This window comes from Psammomys obesus, unplaced genomic scaffold, assembly GCF_907164565.1.
Source record: "Psammomys obesus unplaced genomic scaffold, mPsaObe1.curated_primary_1811, whole genome shotgun sequence".
Lineage (NCBI taxonomy): Eukaryota > Metazoa > Chordata > Mammalia > Rodentia > Muridae > Psammomys > Psammomys obesus.
This window is the reverse complement of record NW_026596149.1, coordinates 17,411,825-17,432,920: the sequence shown is the minus strand read 5'-3', so window position 1 is coordinate 17,432,920 and position 21,096 is coordinate 17,411,825. Positions and strand designations below refer to the sequence as shown.

General features: G+C 43.2%; 1 protein-coding gene across 1 annotated transcript; it reads left to right on the top strand.

Annotated features, from left to right (window-relative positions):
- Positions 1-6,828: 6,828 nt before the first annotated feature.
- On the top strand, positions 6,829-7,422 carry Calml3 (calmodulin like 3). The gene has a single exon (XM_055593921.1). It carries the CDS (start codon positions 6,864-6,866, stop codon positions 7,311-7,313), a length of 450 nt encoding a protein of 149 aa, XP_055449896.1. The 5' UTR covers positions 6,829-6,863; the 3' UTR covers positions 7,314-7,422.
- Positions 7,423-21,096: the final 13,674 nt, after the last annotated feature.

Here is a 21,096-nt window from a genome sequence, read left to right as displayed (position 1 = left end):
TATGATGTAGCCTTCTTGTGTCATTCAGCAAACATTGACTGTCTCCTTGCTAGCCAGAGGGCCTGCCCTACCTCACAGAGCAGCTTGATAAAAGAAACTAGAAACAGCCTCATCTATTGGAAGAAACAAAATAAGGAAGAAAACAAATGATCAATATAAATAAGAAGTGATAAATATGAAAACAAAAAAAGTGGGGGAAAGTGCTAAAAGAGAGGGTCAGCTTAAAGTAGGTCACAAGGAGCCCTCACCTGGAAGTGGCATTGATTTCTACTGAGAGGAAGAAGAAGAGTCATCTGCCTAAGGGTTGGGGACAGATGGAGCCGATCATACAAACATGCTGAAGCAGGAAGCAGGGGAGAAGCATTAAAGGAACAGAAAGTGGGCCAGGGTCTGCAACACAGTGATGGAGATCAGTGATGTGGAGACAACCAAGAAGGCAGAAAATGGTCATGGAAGACAAAGGTAGTCCCCCACTGTTGGGAGCTTAGATTTTACTGAAAAACCAAAACGATGTCCTTATAAGAGTATGTAAAAGGCATGACAGGCACTGAATGATCCAACAGAAGGGACGTTTGCTTTAAGAGTATTAACCAGCCCTTCCTCAAGATGATGAGGTTGGTGAGGTAGGTGCATTGGAACACATCCTGGAGGTAGAGCTGAAAGTCTAGAGATGGTATAAGAGAAAGAACTGAATATGCCTTTTGGGTTTCGCTCTGAATAGTTGAGTGAACTATTTTCAGGAGAGATCAGGAAATTGGAGAAGATGCAGATTTGATGGAAAATGAGGACCAACTCCCCCTTGATCATATTAATTATCAAGTGCTAATTAAGCACAGTAATGGCCGTGTGAAGTTGGTGTGTTGGTATAATGTTCTTGTGGAATGTATACAATTTACCCTTGTTCATTCAAATGCTGATTTCTCTACCTCACTATCTGGTTTCAATCCAGACATTGCACTTGTAATGTTTATTCTAAGCATCACCTGTCTCAAGTTTGTGTAAACACGCCACCATTTGGTCTCTGTAATTTCAATAAAACAACCAACCAATGCTGCACAATGGAGAGAATAGGGTGGGACATCCTGGTCCAGAGGAGAGGAGAAGGAAGTAAGTAGGAGTAGGAGAGAAAAGATTGGCAGAACAGAACTTGGAACCATGAGGAGAGATGAACCTGGCCTAAGATATGACTAAAAGCAAGTATAATGTGGGAAATCTGAATGGCAGGAAACTATGCAGGCTTGGAGGTTTAGGATGGAGTAACTATTGCCCAGCATTGTGTCCTAGGTTAATTAAATAAATTCTAGTCTCTATGTGGTGATTTGGGTATACAGCTAGTTTAGGAATAACTACTGTTTAACTAAAAGATAAATCAACAATACATATTAATAATCAACAGCATTGGTGATTGCTGCTTGGTGGATAAGTAGGCTAAAGACATACTGTACTAACAAAATGGATTGTCATTTTCCTGTGCCTAAGACAGGTATGCTTATCATTGCCTTTTGTAGCCCCTCTTCCACTTCCTGGAAAAATGTTTGAAGTTAGAAGCTGGTAACTAATACAAAGAAAATGGGATAAGATTCTGACTAAGGGAGTAGGAATGAGAAGGTCTAGATTGCAGTCCAAGCCTTCAACGAGCCGGTTGTCTAGCTCTAATTCACATTTTTCACCTGCTATATTGAGACATAGCAATATGCAGATATAAGTAATTGCTCAATGGATGGTAAATGAATCCATAAGTGTTTCATAGAGGTGTTAGTGTTTATATTGCAGAAAAAGGATAAATATGAACAAATGTTAGGCAAGTGGGTAGTTTTATCAAGATAAAAGAGAAGAAGAGTTTCATGGTCACTCATACATGACCTTTCTTGCATCATGACAAGAATGACATACTGAAAACTGAGAATTTTTGATCTAAATCTTGCTGTGTAGCATGCTTGGAGAAAGCTATACGGGTGAAAGTAAACACATTTTTTAAACAAAAATCATTTTTAATTCTAATTCAGACTGCAAAAACAGAATGCCTCTATTAGTTAAGCTTTCAAATTCCTACTGTTCAAAAAAAAGTAATTACAGCAGGTAAATCCCTTTGATAGAGTATCTGTGGAGTCTTCATCAACACCATACTCTACAGGACCAAAATTATCCCACTGTGAGTGCTGAATCCTCATCATCTATCTGACACTGCAGCCTGGAGGGCTTGACACCCACTCCACCCCTCTGCTCTTCAGCCTCCACAGCAGCGGCTCCTCATGTTTGTTCCCTGGAGCTCTACAGGGCAGTAGGATGACCTCAAGGCCCTTTGAGAGGGTGTGTGTGTAAGAGAGACAGACAGACAGACAGACAGAAGAACAAATAGGAAGACAGAGAGACAGAGAGATAGAGAGACAGAGAGAAAGAGATTTTCCTAACAATTCTAGTGTTCTTCTGTTTACAATGTCTTGACATTTACACCAAGGTCAAAAGAACCCATGAAGAAAATGCTAGTCTCTTTGCATGAAATGACTATATTTTGGACTACTAAATGTCTCACAAAGAAAAGCCAGTTTTATTTGAAGAAGCTGATAACTACACATTTGTATTAATGTGTTCTTGTATACAGTTGGGTTTTTTTGGTTTTTGGTTTTTTTGTTGTTGTTTTTGTTTTTGTTTTTGAGACAGGATCTCTCTATGTAACCCTGGCTGTCCTGAAACACACAGAAATCTTCCTGCCTCTGCTTCCAGAGTGCCAGGATTAAAGGCATGGTCCACCAATCCCAGCTTTGTGTACACATTTTGAGTATCTGCTGAACATGTAAGTGTGACAGTTGCCATAAGAAAAAGATTTGTGTGGTTGATTGAAAAAGTCCAGGTTGATGTTTCTTCCTCCATAGAATCATTTTTATCAAAGAAGCCGCTGGCTATCAGCTGCGACACTTGTCAGACATTAGGTGGGACTGGTTGGCAATATAAATTTGAGCTTCCACATGAAAATCGAAAGTTTGGATTGTTGATATTTGCCATTGTGAACTTGAGACTCTTCAGTGCTTTAAGCTTTTATCATTTAGATTGGTGGTAGTATTTATTATTCCGAGTCTTCTATGCTAATATGAGAGGGTTTTGCGGTAAAAGAGTTTTCTGAGAGACTGGGGGCCAAGGAAAATCACATGACACACAGCAGGCTTCCTGCAAAAGCTTTGTTGGGGAGGGGCACAAAGTGGCTGCCTCTGGGTGGGCTTGGAGACAATGACAGGCCATAATGGCCGACTTTACAGCGGGTATGGAGCATACACAAAGGGAAAATATGGCAATAGTGGACTGTGTCACGTTAGCTGCCAGCAGGTAATGGCCAGCCATTGGCACTGAGTCATTGAAGGGAGGAGGGGGACTAGGGAGTCGGGGATCAGGGAGCGTCTGGTTCCAGAAAGTGGTCTAAGGACTTTTGGTGATCCTCGGTATACCCGACAATATACCTCGAGGTTTCATTTAAAAGTCCTGCAGAACTAATGAACCAGAATTTTCTAAGCAACCAATGCATGATATTATAAAATCACATGTGGGAACCATTCAGAGTGCAAGCAAGACCAACAGATTTGCATATGAGACTATGAACATTTCGCTGATGTGGTCTCAGATTCCACACTGCAAGAAACAGCTAGTTGTCAGATTTTGATGTGGCATCAAAAAAGAATAACACAGTCTTCTGGAAAGAAAACCAAAAGCCATTTAAATGCTCCACTCCTCCCTATCTGCCTGTCTATATGATGTTGGGTGATCACTTGCTTCAAAATAATGTTTGCTACACAATCATGTACACAATGTTTCCACATGCATATATGCTGTGGAAAACCAGACACTGAAGAGACCCACGGAACTGCTACTGCTTTCCTTAAGTGTTTTTTTTAAGAAAAAAAGTTATTATTATTATTATTATTATTATTATTATTATTATTATTATTATTAAAAAGATGTTACTTGTGTGAACAAGCCATGGATTTTCACTTATATTTTTAAGGTTATATGTCAATATGTCATATATTTGGATGTTTCACAGTTTTACCTTCAAAACCAGTAAATATTCATACAAGCATCCCTTAATGACTTTTCAAATACACTTTATAAAAAAAAAATCTTTGCTGGATCTGGAGAAATGTCTTAGCAGTGGCTGCTCTTCCAGAGGACAGGTGTGCAATTCCCAGCACCCTCATGGTCGCTTAAAACCATATGTAACTCCAGTTCCAGTAGACTTGACAATTCTTCTGGCTCCTATGGGCACCGCACAAATGTAGTGTGTAGACATACATGCAGGCAAAACACCCCCACACATGAAATTTTAAAAACACGTGTGTGGGTTCTTGTGGGTGCAGACACACGTGCCCCAGCATTCTTGAGGAAGTCAGAGGACAACATCAGGTGTTGGTCCTTGTCTCCACCTTGTTGGACAGGGTCTTCCTGATTATTCGTGGCAGCATATATTTGTCTAGCTGGCCCTTGAGCTCCTTTAGAGTCCCCTGTCTCTGCCTCCCATCTTGCCATAGGAGCACAGGGATTATAGGCTAACATTGCTGTATCTAGCTATACATGGGTTCTGGAGATCCAGACTTCCATCCTTACACGTAGATGTCAGGTTCTTAACCCATTGAATGATCTCCCAAACTCCCTTTTTAAAATTTTAATTTACACTGTTGTGTATTGAGTGTCAATATAACATCTTAATTATGTACTTAATGCATTTCTCCATAAATTTTAAATGTGTGAAACAGTAGTTCTCAACCTGCGGGTCGCACCCTCCTTTGGGAATCAAACAAGCCTTTCACAGGGGTCACCTAAGATCATTGGAAAACACAGATTTTTATGCTATAATTCATAACAGTAGAAAAATTACAGTTATGAAGTAGCAACAAAAATAATTTTACGGTTGGGGGTCACCACAACATGAAGAACTGTATTAAAGGGTCACAGCGTTAGGAAGGGTGAGAGCATCTACAGGGTCACATATAATTTTTTTTTTCTTTTCTGGAGAGAAAGAAGCCAGTGTTGGAAGTGAGGGGCTGTGAGGAAAGAATTAAGCCAGGAGATGAGAAATGTTCCTGCTGCCGTAATTTCCCAGTTTTTGAATTGTAGCAGTGTGGCAGTCACAAGGCAGTTCTTTGTGAGTCATGGTACTAAGTAATTCTGTTTAATGTCTTTCCTGAGCTCCCTTTCAATGTGCCCTTTTTTTTTTTTTTTTTTTGTAAAGCAATTGGCCAAAGACTGGCTGTTTGGCCCACAAAAACATACACCAGAAACCAGAAAACCAAAGCTACCTGTGTCCTCTTGAAGGAGGATTGTCCCACCCAGACTCCTCATCTTCCAAGGGATTGTCTGCTGCATGTTAATTGTTTTTCCAGTGACATAAGCCCTGGCCACATGTCCAGCTACAGCCTAGCCCCTCCACAAGCAGCCAGGTAGTTAGGGATGGCAGAGGAGGAATGCTTAGCAGTCTCTTCTGAAGAAAAACCACCAGGCCTGTCATCAAGTTTAGAAATCAAACACAAGAAACTTGCAGAGAATTTCCACTTTATCTACAGAAAACTCTAGCTCCATGGAAGAAAGGAGAATGGTTGTTTTATTGAGAGTAGGGCAGAAGGTTGGGTTGGGGTTGGATGCAAAATGGAGAAAACAAAAAGGAAAACTCAAGGCCAGAAGACCAGGTCGTTTTTGTCTGTTTTACTTTTTTAATTTTAATTTTATTTTTATTAATTACAGTTTATTCACCTTGTATCCCAGCTGTAGCCCCATTCCCCTATCCCCTCCCAATCGCACCCTCCCTCCCTCTTCTTCTCCAATGCCCCTCCCCCAGTTAAATGATGGGCGGTCCTCCTCCCATTCCATCTGACCCTAGTCTATCAGGTCTCATCAGGACTGGCTGCATTGTCTTCCTCTATATACTGGTAAGGCTGCTCTCCCCTCAGGGGGAGGTGATCAAAGAGCCAGCTAATGAGTTCATGTCAGAGATGGTTCCTATTACTGGGGAACCCTCTTGGACACTGAGCTGCCATGGGCTAGATCTGTGCAGGGGTTCTAGGTTTATCTCCATTCATGGTTCTTGTTTGGAGTATCATTCTCACAAAAGACCCCTGTGCCCAATTTTTTGGTTCTGTTGCTCTCCTTGTGGAGCTCCTGTCCCTTCCAGGTCTTTCTATCACCCCCTTCTTTCATAAGATTTCCTGTACTCTGCCCAGAGTTTGGCTATGAGTCTCAGCATATGTTTTGATACCCTGCTGGGTAGAGTCTTTCAGAGGCCCTCTGTGGTAGGCTCCTGTCCTGTTCCCTGTATACTCACTTATAAGTGGATATTAGACATATAATACAGGATAATCATACTAAAATCTGTACACCTAAGAAAGTTAATCAAGAAGGAGACCCTGGGTAAGATGCTCAATCTTCATTCAGAAAGGCAAACAGGATTTATTATTATTATTATTGAAAGGGTTTTCCTACACCTGAATGAAGGGTGTTGCCATGGCTGCTGCTAACCCTGCTAGTGTTTGGTGAGGAAAGCTGCCTTTCACACACAAGAGCTGGCGTCAGCTCAATTAGCAGGCCAGCCTGGTTGCGGCTCGTGGACTCTTGTCTAAACAGGACCTGGCCTTCAGGCAACCACAGGGGCGGGGGCGTCTGTGGAGGGCAGCCCAATCCTACCAGACCAACGATGGGGGTGGACCCTTCTCCTTTCTTAAGCTCCAGCCAGTCAAGCCAGGGCTAGAAAGCCAGACAGACAGCCGCCCCTTGCAGTCTCTACCTGTCTTTACGGAGCTGGGAAAGGAGCCCAGCCTGCAGTTAGTGCTTGGAAGCACAGACCAGCCTGGCCGCTTCTGCCACATCACCCACGATCTGCTAACATGGCCAACCAGCTGACCGAGGAGCAAATCGCTGAGTTCAAGGAGGCCTTCTCTCTGTTTGACAAGGATGGCGATGGCTGCATCACCACCCAGGAACTGGGCACCGTCATGCGGTCCCTGGGTCAGAACCCCACAGAGGCTGAGCTCCAGGGCATGGTCAATGAAATTGACAAGGATGGAAACGGTACTGTGGACTTCCCTGAGTTCCTGAGCATGATGTCCAGGAAGATGAAAGACACTGACAGCGAAGAGGAGATCCGGGAGGCCTTCCGAGTGTTCGACAAGGACGGCAACGGCTACGTGAGCGCAGCCGAGCTGAGGCACGTGATGACCAGGCTGGGGGAGAAGCTGAGTGATGAGGAGGTGGAGGAAATGATACGGGCAGCAGATACAGACGGTGATGGGCAAGTGAACTACGAGGAGTTTGTGCACATGCTAGTGTCCAAGTGAGACTGCACCAGAGACTGCTGTAGCTAGGTGCCCATCGGGCTCCTGGGAGGCAATTTTGTCTGGACAATGGCTACCCTCACTGTGGTGAGAACATTACCCAGAATTTAGTCGTCTTTCCCTGTTTCCCAGCTTCCTCCGGGCTGAATGTACTGTATCCACCAGTCTGCATTTCACTTTCTGCATCTCCTTTTCTGCCAACTTTCCACCTGTCCATTCCCCCTGATGGAGACCGCCTCAGGCTGAGACTAGCATCAACTCCTCCCAGTCCTCAAGAGCTGAAGCAGAATGGCCCATCTCTGCATGGGCAATGAGCCAAAGGACCATGCTCCTATTTTGTTTTTGTTTTCTTTCTTTCTCTTCCTTCCTTTCTCTCTCTCTCTCTTTCTTTCTTTCTTTCTTTCTTTCTTTCTTTCTTTCTTTTTCTTCCTTTCCTTTTTCAACAGAAATGTTCATTAACTCCAGGGCATACTTCAGGCGGGAAGGCAGGAATCTCCGTGTGTGTGTGTGTGTGTGTGTGTGTGTGTGTGTGTGTGTGTGTGTAAGAGTGTAGCAAAAACAGAGGTCTGCCTAGCCTGGAAGCATCAAAAACTCCTGGGTAGGGTCCCTAAGTGGCCCAATGCTTGGCGTCAAGATGGCCTGTAGCTGTTGGGCACATCATAGTTCCTGCTTTCTAAATCCAGCAGATGAGGTCTTACACTAAACTTCATCTGCTGCTGGATTTAGAAAGCATCTTGGCATCGGAGTGAAAGGCAGTGATGGAGATTTTGATGGCTGAGGCCAGGCCCTCTGGAAAACATTTCACTTCTCTTCCATGCAAAGCTTGTTTGTTCCTTTCTGTCTTGTCCAAACCTCTGTAATTTCTTTTTTTTTTTCTTTCTTTTCTCTATTCTAATTGTTTTGAACTGGGAGTAAATCTGAAGGTCATTGTAACATATATGTATTCATCTAGAAGGAGAGAAATTTGAATGAAAGAGAAATAGAGGGAAGCTGCAGGGGAATAAATAAGATATCTATGTTCCTGTTTTGTTTCTTTTTCTGCTTCTAAGTAAAACACTATTTCCAAAGTCCAGGTTGCTAACTGGTTTATCTCCAAGATAGCAACCAGGTTTTTTTTTTTTTTCTGGTGTGTTCTTTTTGTAAATGCAATAAATTCCTGTATTGGTATGTATAGAAAAAGCCTGGATGCAATAAATCTCTCAATGTTATGACTACATTGGTATCGAAGAACAATTGGACATCCAAGTTCAGGGCTGGACATAGCTCACTGATAAAATCCTTACCTTGCAAGCATGAAGCCCTAGGTTCTTAATCCATATTCCCAACCCCACTTAAACTAGGCATGGTAGCACTATCTGTGATACCAGCCTTCGGGAGGCAGCGGGATCACAAGTTCAAGGTTGTCCTCAGGAGCTGGAGGCCAACATGTGCTGGAAAATCCCAATTTTAGAAAACGGAGTCAATTACAGTAGAGAAGGATCCCGGTTATTTCCACTGCTTTCCGATGGCCACTCTCGTTGTCAAGTATCTAGTATTGGAAGGTTCTGAAGCATTAGACATTCTAAGATGGCTCTAGCCAAGGTGCAACACCAGTTCAGAGACTTTCAGAGACTGTTATCTCTGTTCACACCAGCCATATCCAGAAGTTGCATCAGGTTGTCCAGAGGCTGAGGGGCCTCCTCAGTCATCCTTTGTGTGCCAAGAGGGATGGAAGTGCAATGTTGAATGTTCCTTGTCCCTCCCCCCCATCCCAGAGTGTTTCCTTATTTATAAGATAATGAGGGTGGGCTCTGCAGTGAGTGGGACAGGGACAGCCTGGGGCCGCGACTCTGAGTTTCTGTTATCCCATGACTGAGTCCCTTTGCGTATCAGGACCCACACACTGTCCTTGCTAAGGGAGCAGTACTTACTTAGTCGTACAGGAACTCAAAACTATCCTATAGGGCAGCCACCATTCTTTACTTCCTCATCTCACAACTAAGGAACCTGAGTATATGTCCTAGGCTTGCTCTTCCTCTTGGGTGAGCATGACCCCTTTGCCTTCACTGCAATGATAACGCTGGCCTTCCTCCACATTGGCAAGGATCATAAGAACAGTCATTTTCTTTCTTTCTTTTTTTTTTTTTTTTTCAGTGCTGGTGATTGGACCCAGGGCCTTATACACTCTAAGTAAGCACTCTACCACTGAGCTGTAGTCTCAGCCAACAAATAACATTTTTAAATTTGTATTTATTGTTATTCTGTGCGCATGATGGGTATAGGAGAGTTCCTGGGTTGTGGTACACATGTGGGAGGTCAGAAGACAACTTTGTGGGGTCGTTTCCCTCATTCCCCCATGCAGGTTCTGAACTACACAGCAAGCACTTTTGCATGCTGAGCCATGTCATCAGCCCAAGAATAACAGTCTCAATATAGCCATCATTAAGGGAGTAGGTCCCTTAAGTGCACAGGGAGGGCCCTTGATAAATGATACCTGATATTACCACACCTAAGGATCCTGTCAACATGGCTTGTCACTCTCAAAGGAGCTCAAGCGTCAAGAGCAGAGAGGAAGCAATAAAAGGTTTTCTGTGCCTTCTTGCAGAATCTCAGGTAAGAACTGGCCCTGGTACAAGGTCACTGTCAGTCTCCCATCAGGAGAGGAGGAGGAAGTTTCAGACTGGGCTGACTAACCTCTGGCTTTGCTAAGAGTCAGGGTTGTCTGGACATTGCCATGTAGGGATTTGGGGGTGAGTCTCTGAAGCACGAGGGACACAGCATGCACATGGAACTGGATAGCAGCTGCCTGGAATCTTTGGAACAGAAGCGCTCGGATTGGGGTGGGGGTATGGCTCACAGAGCTGTCTTCCAGAAGAAGGCAAACATAACTCAGACCTCCAAGAGCTTTGTCAGATATCCTAAATTCTGCAGTCAAGGGAGAAGCAGGGGTCCCCAGGGCTCTTTCCGGTTCCTATAGATGGCCTGGCTGGAGCGCTGACACCGCATCCTAACGTCCTGAGGCGTAAGTTACATGAAGTACTTAAAATCACTCATGCTGCTAAAAGTTTAGCTAGGAAGGGCTCTTTTATTTATTTATTTATTTTATTTCTCTGCCAGTTCCTGGCAGTACAGCTAAAGCAACCCTTCTATTTGTGATCCACACACTACCCTGAAACTACTCATATTTAAACGTTTTTCAAGCCTCAGAGCCTTTCATGCAGAATTCTTCCACCAGGGCAGGAACTGGCAGGTAAGATGGAAAGGCCCCTGCTTGCTCTCAGCCAAGAACTGACAGGCCCTGAGCTTCCAAACAGGCAGATCACTCAGAAGCACATGGTAATTAAAACTGAGGCTTGGGGTGTGTGCTTCCTCCTGTCTTGGAAACTCTGAGGCACCAAGGTCAAAGCTGGCTAACCCTACGATGAGCAAACTGTGCCTGGTCTGCCGATTAGTATTTACCTTCCCAGTCACTATCTACTTAAACTGTTTCTGCAGCTTCTTGTCCTGAAGACTCGGGGCTATCTAGCAGTAAGCACCTGCTGCTTGAGTACATAGCTGGCCCCTCTCTCCAGCCTGTGGGGTTTAGAGTGAAGAATATAGTTGAAGCTACATTTCCCAGGGAGATGTGACCAAAGTCTACTCACTCCAGACAGAGCACCAATGACAGACCAACTTAATAACAATTTCAAGTCTGCCTCAGTGAACCAATGAGGTTATTGGATGTATAGGAGCATGAGTGTGGGATTTCTTAAAGAAACATTTTCTCCAGGCACATCTATAAAAAGTCCCACCGTAAGCATAGATAACTAGTTCCCCATAGGTGGACAGATGAAATCCCTCCTTCTTCTGTGTACTCTAGTACCCACTTCACCCACTGTATGAAGGGATCCGGGGGCAGAATCACATACAGCTAGGAAAAGATGCAGGAAGAAGTTCCTGAGATTTCAGATGAGAGTCTATTGACACCCCTACACACCACACACACACACACACTCTCTCTCTCTTTCTCTCTCTTCTATGAGAGAACATCACCAGATCCAGTCTTGAGGTTTCTTGCAGGCAGCAACAGCTCCTGTGATCAAGACAATGATGGCTGTTATGCTCAGAGGCCAGAATCCCACAACATAAATTAAGGCCAGGCTGCTGCTCTGATCTGCCCCTCACTCAAAGAGCCATGATACCTGGGTCTCCCCCGAACTGGTTCCCAAGGCTCTTACCAAGCCTGGTAATGGCAATTATTACAGCTAAGCATCAGCTACTGTGACTCAGTTTACCCAGAACAATGAACCCCCTCACACAGTAACCTTAGCAGCTAGAGTGCATCATCATCCTTCTCCACACTCCCACAACTTTATTTTCCTTCCCTCCTCTTCCTCCCCACCATGGCTAGGACCTCCAGGGAATCGGCCCGGTCCAATAACTAGAGTAATAGGGGGAAATGCTGTTTGTTTATTTGTTTGATTAAAGAAAGAAGGCAACACAGTTATTTTTACTTATTTTACTAAAATGTGATCACCATAATTCCGATTAGGATTTTGCCCATTGAGTGAAGGTAAACAAAGGGTTGTGTTTAGCAGGTAGCCAGAAGGAGCCACCAAGTAGTCACCAGTGTGTGGGGAGCAAAAGAAGGCTCCATCCTATTTTCTTCTTTGGCGGATTCTGGAGCAGGTACCCAACATCTAACACTGCCCTTCCCTTTAAGACACTGAATAACCAGATTTTTAAAGCCTCCCCCCCCCCGCAGGTGTTATCTGACTCCAGCTCTGCAGAACATTCCATCTATCTTTGGAGGAAAGAATTTATAAATATTACCTCAACTTTCATGTGCTTTCACTGAGCTCCCTCATAAATCAGCCTGCAAGGCTCCCACACTCCCAGATATATAAAGCTCGCCTCTGACTCCTGGCTTTCCAATTTTAAATCAAACACAGGCTCCTGTTTATCCTTACAGATTCCAGAGGCCAGTTTAAAGACTCTAAGAACCAAACAGCTAAAAATGGCCCATTGCTCTTGCTGGAGAAATATAACATGAAAACTCACATACTGGATGAAAGTGTTCCATGCAGAGTGAAGAAATGGGTGAAAATGACGTTTTGTTTCTTTCTTTCTTTTAAGGAAGGGAGGGAGGGACAGGTTGAAGCAGGGAGGGAGGGAAAAGTGGTGCTGAGGAGAGAGAGATGGGGGAAGGGAGAGAGGGAGATAGGAAAGGGGGGGAAGGACAAAACAAAATAATACTGATTCTAAAACTCTCTCTGAGAAAGGCTTTAGACCCAACCCACATGTCAACATCTCCATCATCAAGCTTCTCGATTGTTTCCATAGCAACAAGTCCTCAGCTAGGACTCTGAGAAAAGGAAATATAAAGAAGCCCTTAAGCCACTTCCATGACAAGTTTGGTTGACAGGTGCTGGGTGTGAAATAGGCTAGTCCAGTTTCCTGCATGAAAGAGAAGGGCATTGAAGTGGACCTAGGAATGATGACACAGCTTCCATATTCAGAAGATATAATATGGAAACAATCAGTGTTACCTACACACCTTCTTGAAGTCCTTCACTTCTTCCTAGAGTACCCAGGAGGGCAAAAAAAGCATTATGCACAGAAGTCTCTGACAGTTAAATATCAGGGAGGCCCAGGCTATCTTACTCAGTATGAGGGCTGCCATGTTCACACCAGAGGGTTTGATTGTCTAGAGTTGGATCAAGTCCAACTACATGCAGCCCTTGCCAGTCCACAAGAGACACTTACTTTCCATAGTCACCAACCTAGCTGATTTTATCTATCGCCCACAAAAAGCCACAAAGATTCTAGTCTTCATGATAGAAGTAGAGCTTTTACTGACACAAACCAGCATCACCAAATCCTCAAAGTAAGCTGATACAAAAACTTTTTGATTCACTTATTTTAAAGAAGATTGAGACTTCAAGCCTTTAAATAAGTTTACTCAAATTCATGCAACTTATGTTGGAGTTTTATCTTCCATCAGAATGGCTCCTATGTTCATATCCTATACACTGTGCCAAAAACAAGCCCCAAGAACAAACAGCCTGAGAGCAAATCTAACAGAGGCTGTGAGCTCAAATAAGGGCACTATAGAAGAGACCTCCACAGTAAAGCCTGAGATCAGGAATCGGAGAGGAGCTAAAGAAAAGTGTAAGCCATGGTCATTGTTGTCAAGCAACTGATAGGCACTTTGGCTTCTCAGCTTCCCAAGTAGAAGGAGGAACCTGACTCCCACAAGAACACATGTCACGAGGTTCCAGATAATGGTCCTGTTCCCACTGCAAGGGAACTGTTTCCCAAACGTCATGAGGTGACACTATAGAGTGTGAGTTCATTTGGAGGTAGGGTCTGTGCAGAAGTAGCCAAGTTGAAATGACGTCCTTAGAATTAGTCCCAATCTAATAGTAATGGTGTCCTTATAAGCAAAAGAAATTTAGACGAACACATGCATTCAGAGAATACATTGTAAATATGCAAAAAGTTGGCCATCTATAAGCCATAGATAAAAACTTAGAACAAATTCTCCCTTACAGCCCTCCTCCTCAAGGAATCTTGAACATCCAGACTCTAAGACTTTAAGGATACATTTCTTTTTTTCTTTTCTTTTTTAAGAAGCCCAACTACAGCACTTTGATACAGCAGCCTAAGAAAACTAACACAGTCACTCTAAAAGATGTTGAGAGGTACTCTTAGTCTATTTTTCTCATTCCCAGGTCCACTCCCGTTAGCTGGAGACTTGTTCCGAAGCTGTCCTTTTTTTGTCAAGCTCTGATTTCATATGAATAATGAAGAGATTCATAACTTTTAGACTCCGGAGACTATCCAAAGGGAGGGGAATAAAGATTTACCCTCCTATGCAAAAACAAACAAACAAAACAAACCTTGGGATAAAGCCTAATGAAATTCCCCAGGCTCTAGATTCCAGACTAGATTATCAGTTCTAAGTTACCCAAAGGCTGACCCTGCTGAGGACCCACTTAACAACCATGAGAAAACTTGAGCTCTCTCTTCCTCAGCCCTTCCAAGGAAGTACCAAGGTATTCAAATCTGCTTAGCACACAGAGTGGAGCAGTTTAAGATGCATTCTTTCTTTCCCCACACAAACAGGCAGCTTGGCATTATGATCATGGAGCATGGGCTTACACAAATATCAGGTTGAGATTTAAAGTTTAGTTTTATAGAGTCTTATATTTGTACATTGTAAAGGTCATTTGGTTCAATGTCCCACTATAGACAAAAAGCTTAAGAGACACAGTATCCTTGAGAGGTGATTCATCTAGCTATAGTAGAAACATTGTGTCCATCCCAGTAATGGATAATTCTTAACCTTAAGAGGCTTTTCCTTTGATTGGCCTGAATAAAAAGAGAAGAGCCCCTTGGCCATGTGCTGGTGACTCTAGTATTGTAGATGATGTCGTTCTTCCCACTGCATTTTCTCCAGACTGAAGAGCCTTCATTTCCTCATGATTTTCTTAGACAATAGTACTCAGGCCCTCTTGCTATATCTCTTGTTCAGCTCTGTACACCTGTTAGTTTTCCAAATGTTTCTTGATAGATCTCAGGCTTCCAGGAAAAATTTTTTAATTTATTTAATTTTTTTAATTTTATGTGCATTTAGTGTGAAGGTGTCAGATCCCTTGAAATTGGCATTACAGACAGTTGTGAACTGCCATGTGAGTGCTAGAAATTGAACCCGGGTCCTTTGGAAGAGCAGACAGCACTCTTTACCACTGAGCCATTTCTCCATCCCCCTCCAGGAAAATTTAAGCAGTATCCATAGTGAAGGAACTTCTCCTGCCTGTCCTGAACATAACACTTTAAAGAATAAAAGCTACTGGCCCAGCACAGACTTGTGCTCAGATGATGTAGCATTTACTCAATAAATGTTGTTAAGTATGTATGCACACACATGTGAGGCCTTTGGAAGACATGAAGATAAGAGTCTATTAGCAGTTTTCTAACTGCTCTTCTGGACTACCCAACAAAGTGATGCAATGAGAGGTGTTGGCTCACGGTTTCAGGGGACTTCAGTCCACCATGGTGGGAAGCATGGTGAAAAGGCTCAGTGTCAGCATGAACATGTGACAGAGACTTGTCCACATCTGGGCTACAGACCTGGTGACAAAGAACAGGATCAGAAGCAGAATCTAGCTGTTACCCTCAGAGACTTGCCCCCAGAGACTCATCTCTTCCAGCTAGCCCTGGGTACTAAAGATTCCACAGCCTTCTCAAAACAGTGCCACTATATGGCAATCAAGTGTTCAAACATATGGACCTATGATGGATGCAAGCAATAAGAAACATATGGATAAATGGATCAATAGATATGTGGTTGTAAGAGGCAAAAAGGAAGTGGTGCGTTGGAAGCAGAGAGGAAGATATGCCAGTTTCAAAATGAGAAGGAAGGCCCCTGAAAAGACTTGACGAGTGATCTACAAATTATATCTTGAAGGCAGCTGAGCAGATGAGGGAGTCAGGGATGGACTAACCAAAACAAAAACATGAAAATTCAGAAGTACAGGGCTGCCTCTTTGGGTGGTCATTTCCTCCAAATCCTTATGCATTTCATTCTGATGCCGGAAATACTGAGAAACTTCCCCTGACTTTCTTTTTTTTCTTCTTTTCTTTTTTTTTTTAATTTATTTAATTTTATTTTATGTGTGTTAGTGTGAAGGTGTCAGATTCCTTGGAATTGGTGGTACAGACAGTTGTGAGCTGCCATGTGGGTGCTGGGAATTGAACCCGGGTCCTTTGGAAGAACAGACAATGCTCGTAACCACTGAGCCATCTCTCCAGCCCTCCCCTGACTTTATAGTGGCCCCAAATTCAGCCCCAGGATAGAGTAGAGACTCGTTCTCCATAAACTCAACCCTCTATCCTGTTGTCGTGATCTGTGTGTTCGACATCTTCCTCTCAGTGAATCATTTGCTTCTCTAGCTAGTCATCTTCACGGCCAAATAAGCAGCAAAGAACTCAGCTTAGAGTTGTTATTAAAGTAAGACAGTTGATTGGGGGCAAAAAGAGCAGCTGAGTATGGTTTGTTTAGACATGTTAGTGGTGAGGGTAGAAAGATGAGAGGTTAGGAAGAGATTTCCCTATCATTTTCAGGACTCAGAGGTCCATACTGGAGGCAATGGAGAGTCTTGGATTGATTTAGATAAAGAAAACACAATAGTGGCTATTGGGAGATTAAGGGCAGACATTGGGGAATACAGCAGACTAGACAGGACACTTGGGGAAATAACCCAAGTAAAAAGCAAACCCCAGTGGGTTTGGAGCAGGGATGTAGCAATAAGCGAATAATGCCAGAAAGAGCGCCATTATCCAAATATATTAAAAGCTAGAAAATCCTGGAAAACTCAGGGAGAGAAGAGGCAAGAAAGGTTCAGGCAAATGTCTTGATAGTGTCAATCTCTAAAAGTAAAAATTGAGAAAGAGAGGAGTGTTTTTGTGGTTCAAAAACTTGGAAGGAAGGACAAGATGGCAAATCTGAGTTTTGGTCTTGTTGGCTTCCAGGTGCTAGCACTTACAGACAGAAGTGTAAGGTCAAGAGTAATGGCTGGGTGATCTGGGGAGACATCAGTGTACGTAAAGCTGGAAGAATCAATGATGCATGTCAGGGAGTGTGTCAAGGGAGCAAAAATGAAACTGTAGGCTGGGTTCTTCTACCTTGCTTACATAGAGTCCATTCATAGAGAAGGCCATGGGTCTTTTAAGGCTCTGCTGTTATTGTCTCAAAGAATGAATGGTCTCTGCAGTTACTCTTTGAGCTGCAGTCAATGAGGTATGAAGCCATCCCTGCTCACTCTTGTGGCCTCAGCTCTAGGAAAAGGACATTCCACAATATCGAATGCCTGCCTCCATTAGAGCTCTCCGTTTTCAAGCAGACCTTTACTGATGGGCCAGTCTTAATTTTTACCCAGCACATGAACACAAGTTACAGCCTCCTCCCTTCTTTTAATCCAGAGAGCACTGACACATCACACTCTGAATGGGAATGACCGATGGCTATTGATATCACTTGGGAACTTAAGAGAATCCAAATACGGTGTCATACTTCCCAACACCTACAGGACTGGTTAGACAGATTAGACTCGACTCAATCTGGCCTCAGGGCTGTCCCTGCTCATAGCAGGCTTGGAACTACATACTTTTCCCTGGACTACTACAGACAAGAATACAGCTACAGCTGGGAACAAAGTTCTAATGATCCAGAATGTGAAATCATCCTGGCCAGAGACTTTAAACTGTCCCCTAGCCACCAACACCAAGAAAGGAAGGAGCAGGTAAGAGCTCAGGTTAAAGGACAGTGGTTAAGTTGCACAGGAAGTAAAATGTTCCTAGAGTTGTTAGCATCAGCACCTGAGTTCATTAACAACCTAGTCTGGACCACCTGTCTTCCATAGGCTAATTAAAGAGATAAGTGATAGTGAAATGCAGAAAAGGTATTTTAGTCAATGCAGCCACTTTGGGAAGAGGAACAAAGAAGTCCATTAACTCTTACTCCAAGCCCAAGTCCTTTGGGGCACTGGTAAAACGGTTACTTAAATAGACATCAAGACTGGGCTGGAAGGTGGTTCAGAGGTTACACACACACACACTTGGATCAAGTGTCACCTACACCAAGTGACAACCACATGTAACTCCAGTCCAGTGGAGACACAACACTCTCCTCTGGCCTCCTTTGGCATATGTACACACAGAGAGAGAGAGAGAGAGAGAGAGAGAGAGAGAGAGAGAGAGAGAGACTGACTGAGAGACAGAGAGAGAGACCTACTGTAGTGGTCCATGCCTTTAAACCCAGTACTCAGTAGGCAGAGGCAGGCAGATCTCTGATGCCAGTCTGATCTATATAGCAAGTTTCAGGTCATCCAGAGCTATATAGTGAGACCCTGTCTTAAACAAACTAATAAATAACTCTTTAAGTAGAGAACAGGATGTATACATAACTAAGCAGTCCTGGTCAAGGTGTGGTCTTGACCATCATTGACCCATCATTGTTTGAATCTAGTCTGCCTGCCAAGTAATCTGACAAGCTGCCAGTCTTTTTCTGGGAGACAAGCTTCCCTTCTCATGGACACCAGGTTCCCTCACACTTTTCTCTCTCTTTCAGCATGGGAGAATTCCTAGGACAATTCCATTTTCTTAAAGTCCATTGTTTCAGTGATCTGATAGACCAGAGGAGAAGGCACAAGTGTCTGTTTAAACTACCTTAATCCTAATTTCTTCTCAGTCTTTTGGTCAAGACCAAGTACCAGATGTCTCCGCGTCTTTCCAGACAGTTACAAAAATACTTCATAGTGATTGGGCTAGGGTTTTTTAATTCAGAAAAAGAGATTAGGTGTAAAGTAGGCAATAATTCTTCTTTCCCAGAAAGCACTAAATGGTCCTAAACAAACAAAAGAGTTGTCTGAAACAGGTGAGATTTAGATTAGGCATGCAGAAGAATGCCGCAATGGCTCAGATTGTGAGGCAGCTACCGGGGAAACCAAACTGGAGCAAATTACCCCTCGCTGAGGCCTTGCTGGAGTAAAATAAAAGCACCTTTGTGCTTCCTGAGGTCCCTACCATAGCGCTTTACATGGGAAGTGCTCTCTATTAAGGCTTACAGGAGAGTTATACAAGAAAGCTGTTTTAGACTAGAAATGGTCCCAGGAGATACCAGCTGCACTTCCAAGAACTAGGCTATCCAAATAAAAATCCTGGGTCAAACTTGTCTACCTAAATTTAAAAGGAAATTGTTGGGTTTTCAGTCTGGAGTCTTGGTAGCCTTGTGCAAGTACCAGTTCAGCACAGCAACAACTTTAAAAAAGTTAAATAAGGCAAGTTTCCCAAAGGAGTCTCAGGGGGACAGAGCAAGCCTTCATTTGTAATCTGAAGCCTATGAGGAAACTTCAGCTCTGCTGACAAACTGAAGTTTCCACTGAAAAGGAACAAAAACACGAAGAGAGATTTGGCAATGAATGAGCCCTGCATTTTAAAATAAGCTTTGGGTATACCAGGAAAGCCGAAAGGACAGCTAAGACAAATTTCTTCAACCTAGAACATAGGCATCTCCAAGGCTAGTAGAACATCATGTTTGTACCTTTCACATTGCCATCTGGCACTGACCTAGGGAAAAAGTAGGGAAAGACGTTTCTCTCAGGAGCAATGCTGTCTTTGCTGTCAAGGATTTTTTTACTATAGTGACGGCAAAGCTATATTGATGCTATATTGATGGTTTTTATAAAATGAGCAATCAGATGATTGTTTCAATGTGCATTTCATGCATTCATTCATGCATGCATTCAGATCTTAAAGTTATTTGTTGAACACCTGATAGGTATCAGGAACTAAGGACAGAGTTCCTTGACTTCAGATAACTAATGTTCTAATGTCCATACAAACACACACAGATGTAACCCACACATCTCTCCAGCACAGGGCAGGAGTGATAGCACAATCAGAAAAATGCTTGCCTTAGACTGAGTTAGAACTTCTAGAGCCCATGTAGAAAAGCGAGGCATAATGACACATGCTTATAATCCCAAAAATGGGAAGCTGGAGGAAGGTGGATCTTTTTGGCACAGGTAGGCATGGCCTATTTGACAAGCTCCAGGTCATTGGGAGACCTGTCTCAACCAAAACCCTTTGGCTGGTGAGATAAAGGAGCTGGCCACCAAGCCTGACTACCTAAGCTCCTCCATCCTCAGCCCCACATGATGGACATAGAGAACTGACTCCCATAAACTGTTATCTGACCTTCAGACATGTGCATTAGATTAGCACCCACACACACATACATGTATACACACACACACACACACACACACACACACACACGTACCTGTACACAGATTCACAGATACACAAAAGAGAAAAGAAAGAAAAAAGAAAGGGAGGAAGGGTGGGAAGGAGGAAGGGGTGAGGGTACTAGATGTAAAATTTAAAAGAGGATGAAAAAGACTTATGGCACATTTGTAATTAATTGTATAAGCCTCGTTATCATATGTGTTATTGTTAGACAAGAACTACATTTGCCCCTGAGCCTTCTCAGGAAGGAAATTCTTCACGCTGTTACACACATGATGATTGTCTTTCCTACAGACCAGCTTCTGGCTCAGCACATTACAAACATCTTCTCTTTTGCTTCCTCATCCTTCTGAAGACAGAACTATGGAAACACCCGTAGAACAACCACATACGAAGCTCTGAATCCTCAAGTCACAATGCCAGATGGTAGTTGACGTAACTCAGGAGGAAGCCATGTCTATAATAGGACAACTGAAGATAATTTAACTGAAGAGAAGTGACTAAAATCCACCTAAAAGAAAGAAGAGACAGTCTTCCTTTATGATGATAGCAGCGAATTGGTTCAGCAAAATAATTTTAAAAGTATATGAGTGAATATATATACATGGCCTTGGGAGATACCATTCTTCCTCAACCTCCCTGGATGAGTTCTCATTCTGATCAGAGAAAGGCTGAATACTTTGACCACTTTACTAGACCCTTGCATAGTCTTGACTCACATTTTTGCCTTGGGAGAACAGAGGCTAGAGCAGGTTTATGTCCAAGACTCATAAATGCAAACTTAAGTCAGGATTCTTCAGAAGTTGCAGTAAAAGATGCTAAGATGCTAATCCTCTATTCTGTATTCAGGCCCACCTTCCTTTCCGTCCTCCTTAGAATTGTCCTTCCTATGTTCCTTACTGCTTTGAGTCTCCTCCTCTGCCATTGCATGCCACCCTTGGTCTGAGTCCCATAATCTTCAACTAAATGCTCCCAATGCTTTCTATCCACGATCCACTTTCCTTGTGTTTTCCTC